Raw genomic sequence first — 2,594 nt, 5'->3', positions numbered from 1 at the left:
AGCCCCATGCTAAAGCCCTTTGCGATTCCTACACACAGGCACAGTGGAGGTTTCTTAATCTTGAACGCAAACTGCAAAGGAATCCCTACTTGTAACATCAATATGTTGCCTTTATTAAGGAATACTTGGAGTTAAACCACATGTTCAGAGTCAGCTCCGAGGCTGTGGGCCTTTGCAGGTATTTCCTGCCGCACCATTGAGTTCTTAAGGAGGATAGCACAACAACCAAGCTTCGCGTTGTTTTCGATGGAGCGGCTTTAGCATCATCCGTATCGTCCCTTAATGATGTCCTTATGGCTGGACCCGTTATACAGCCAAGGCTGTTTAATATTTTGATAAAATTTCGTACTTGTCAGGTGGCCCTTATTGGAGACATTTGGTAGATGTATCGGTGCGTAAGGGTGAGTGAACCCGATAACTACTTGCAAAGCATTTTATGGCGAGACAAAAAGGGCAAAGAGCTGGAAGATTACAAACTGGATACAGTGACCTACGGAACCAAGCCTGCCTCGTTCCTATTTGTTCGAGCAATGCACCAGCTGGCCATTTATGAGAGGGATTCCTTCCCTGCTGGTTCAGTTGCACTGCAGCAAGATTTCTATGTCGATGATTTCATCTCCGGTGGTAGCTCTGTTGGTGAGGCTATCGAAAAAATGCGTCAGACCTCTGAGATACTTGCTCGAGGTGACTTCAAGTTACGAAAGTGGTGCTCCAGCCACTCCGATTTTTTTAAGGATGTGTCAGATGATGACAAGGAAAAGTATTTGAAGTTCGGTCTTGCATGGGATCCGGCAACAGAAAAGCAGCTGTTCTCTTTATCGTCTCTGGATCCCGGCTCCAAGGCCAGCCGACGACCGGTTCTGGCCACCATTGCTCGTTTCTATGACCCGGAAGGGTTCTTGGCCCAGTAATCACAAAGGTCAAGGTGTTTCTTCAACAACTCTGCAAGGATAAATTGGATTGGGATGAAAGTTTTCCCTTGGCCCGTAACACCTGCTGGATTGAAATTTTCATCAGATTTAATACAAATTTAGTATCTTTTGGGAATAGTTACAGAGTGTAACTAATTGGTTCTTGATATAACGTATATGTATGTCTTTAAAACCGACTTCTTCGCGGAACCACGCACTGGACGACTTCTTCACTTTACGACTTGCTGCACTCTCCCTCTTGGTAGCGTCGCAATTTTATACTCTATGCTTTCTAAGAAAGACTCAATGTTCTTTAATGTACTCGATATTCGTTAATGTACTCGATTAATAGTATTGGATAACAAAATAATAAACGGACTGTAGGAGCGCAATTCAAATTCAAAATAAGGAACAGGCCCTAAACCGTTGATGTCACTGTTACTCCTACGCTGCAGGGGTGATACACTAATACTAAATACCTCAATCCTACATTCGACCATCCTACAATTTTATTCGCCCCTGAATAAACTCCATTTCTTCACGAATTCGGCTGCTGTAGTTGTTAAATTCGGCCACTCATGGTTTCCTACTTTTTGTACTTCGTAGGGCCCATGTTTCATTTTCTTTGCGATCTTAGGTTAGGTTAGGTTGGAGTGGTTGCAGACTGGATATTAATCCCCTCACTTAGGCCACAATGGGCTCCTTGTGATACCACATGATCTCTGAAAGATCCGCTTCCCTAGCTCATGGGTTATCTGCTTTTGCGAAGTATTCTGTTCTTCTTAAGAAACGTAATAGTTTTTGAATGCTTACGTCCTGAATGTTTGTTCTTTTCTAGTTGTAGTTTGGCCATGTGAGTCTACAATTGTGGCATGTTGAGATTGAGTTCCAACGGTTGTTGGAAAGTGTATACAATCTCTGCCTGAGATGGAGCTTGCAGGTAGCCATGGGCATACCTAACGTTATCTTATCACGAAGGATATCGGCGGTTGTCCCCTGTCTTGCTAGCTCGTCTGGTATGCAGTTGCCCTCAATATTGCGGTGTCCAGGCACCCAGATAAGGTTGATTCTCAGATAAGTGGCCATCTCGTTAAGAGATTTGCGGCATTCAGAGATTGTTTTTGAGTTCGTTGTGTAGGAGTCGAGGGCCCTGAGGGCTGCTTGACTATCCGAGAAGATGAAGATAACTATGTCTTGATGTACAGACGTGTTCAGGTGGGTAATGGCTTCCTGAATTGCCATCACTTCCGCTTGGAAAACACTACAGTGGTCTGGTAGGCGGAATGAGACTTTTAAATCTAGTTCGGGGGAAAAAACTCCCCCACCTGTTTGGAAGTTAAGCTTTGAGCCGTCCGTGTATATGTTGACGGCGTTTACGAATTGATGTGGGAGGTTGTCCCAGTCTGAACGGGTGGGTATATGAATTTTGTATCTTCTTTCGAAGTTGACTATGGGTGGGACGTAGTCTGTATAACGTGGTAGGGGTGAATGTTTTGATAGGATAATGGAGTGACCCGTGGAGCCCGTTGTCCATGCCGCTGCTTCACGGAGCCTCAGCGCTGTTGCAGATGCCCAGTTTTTGGCAAGTAGGTCCAGGGGTTGGAGATCGAGAGTTGTGTTTAGTGCCTCGGTGGCGGTAGTGCGCAGCGCTCCACTGATGCAGAGCTCTGCGCTCCTTTGGAT

At 45.3% G+C, this 2,594-nt stretch overlaps 1 protein-coding gene across 1 annotated transcript; it reads left to right on the top strand.

Moving 5' to 3' along the window:
* Positions 1-383: 383 nt before the first annotated feature.
* Positions 384-911, top strand: LOC139354446 (uncharacterized). The gene has a single exon (XM_070998682.1). The coding sequence runs from the start codon at positions 384-386 to the stop codon at positions 909-911; it is 528 nt and encodes a 175-aa protein (XP_070854783.1).
* The last annotated feature ends 1,683 nt before the right edge of the window (positions 912-2,594 follow it).

This window comes from Drosophila suzukii (genome assembly GCF_043229965.1).
Source record: "Drosophila suzukii chromosome 2 unlocalized genomic scaffold, CBGP_Dsuzu_IsoJpt1.0 scf_2c, whole genome shotgun sequence".
Taxonomy (NCBI): domain Eukaryota; kingdom Metazoa; phylum Arthropoda; class Insecta; order Diptera; family Drosophilidae; genus Drosophila; species Drosophila suzukii.
This window is presented reverse-complemented; position numbering and strand designations above follow the sequence as displayed.

What these genes read in the sequence shown, in the direction of transcription:
- LOC139354446 (XM_070998682.1), top strand. Translation starts at nt 384, where the DNA reads ATGTATCGGTGCGTAAGGGTGAGTGAACCCGATAACTACTTGCAAAGC.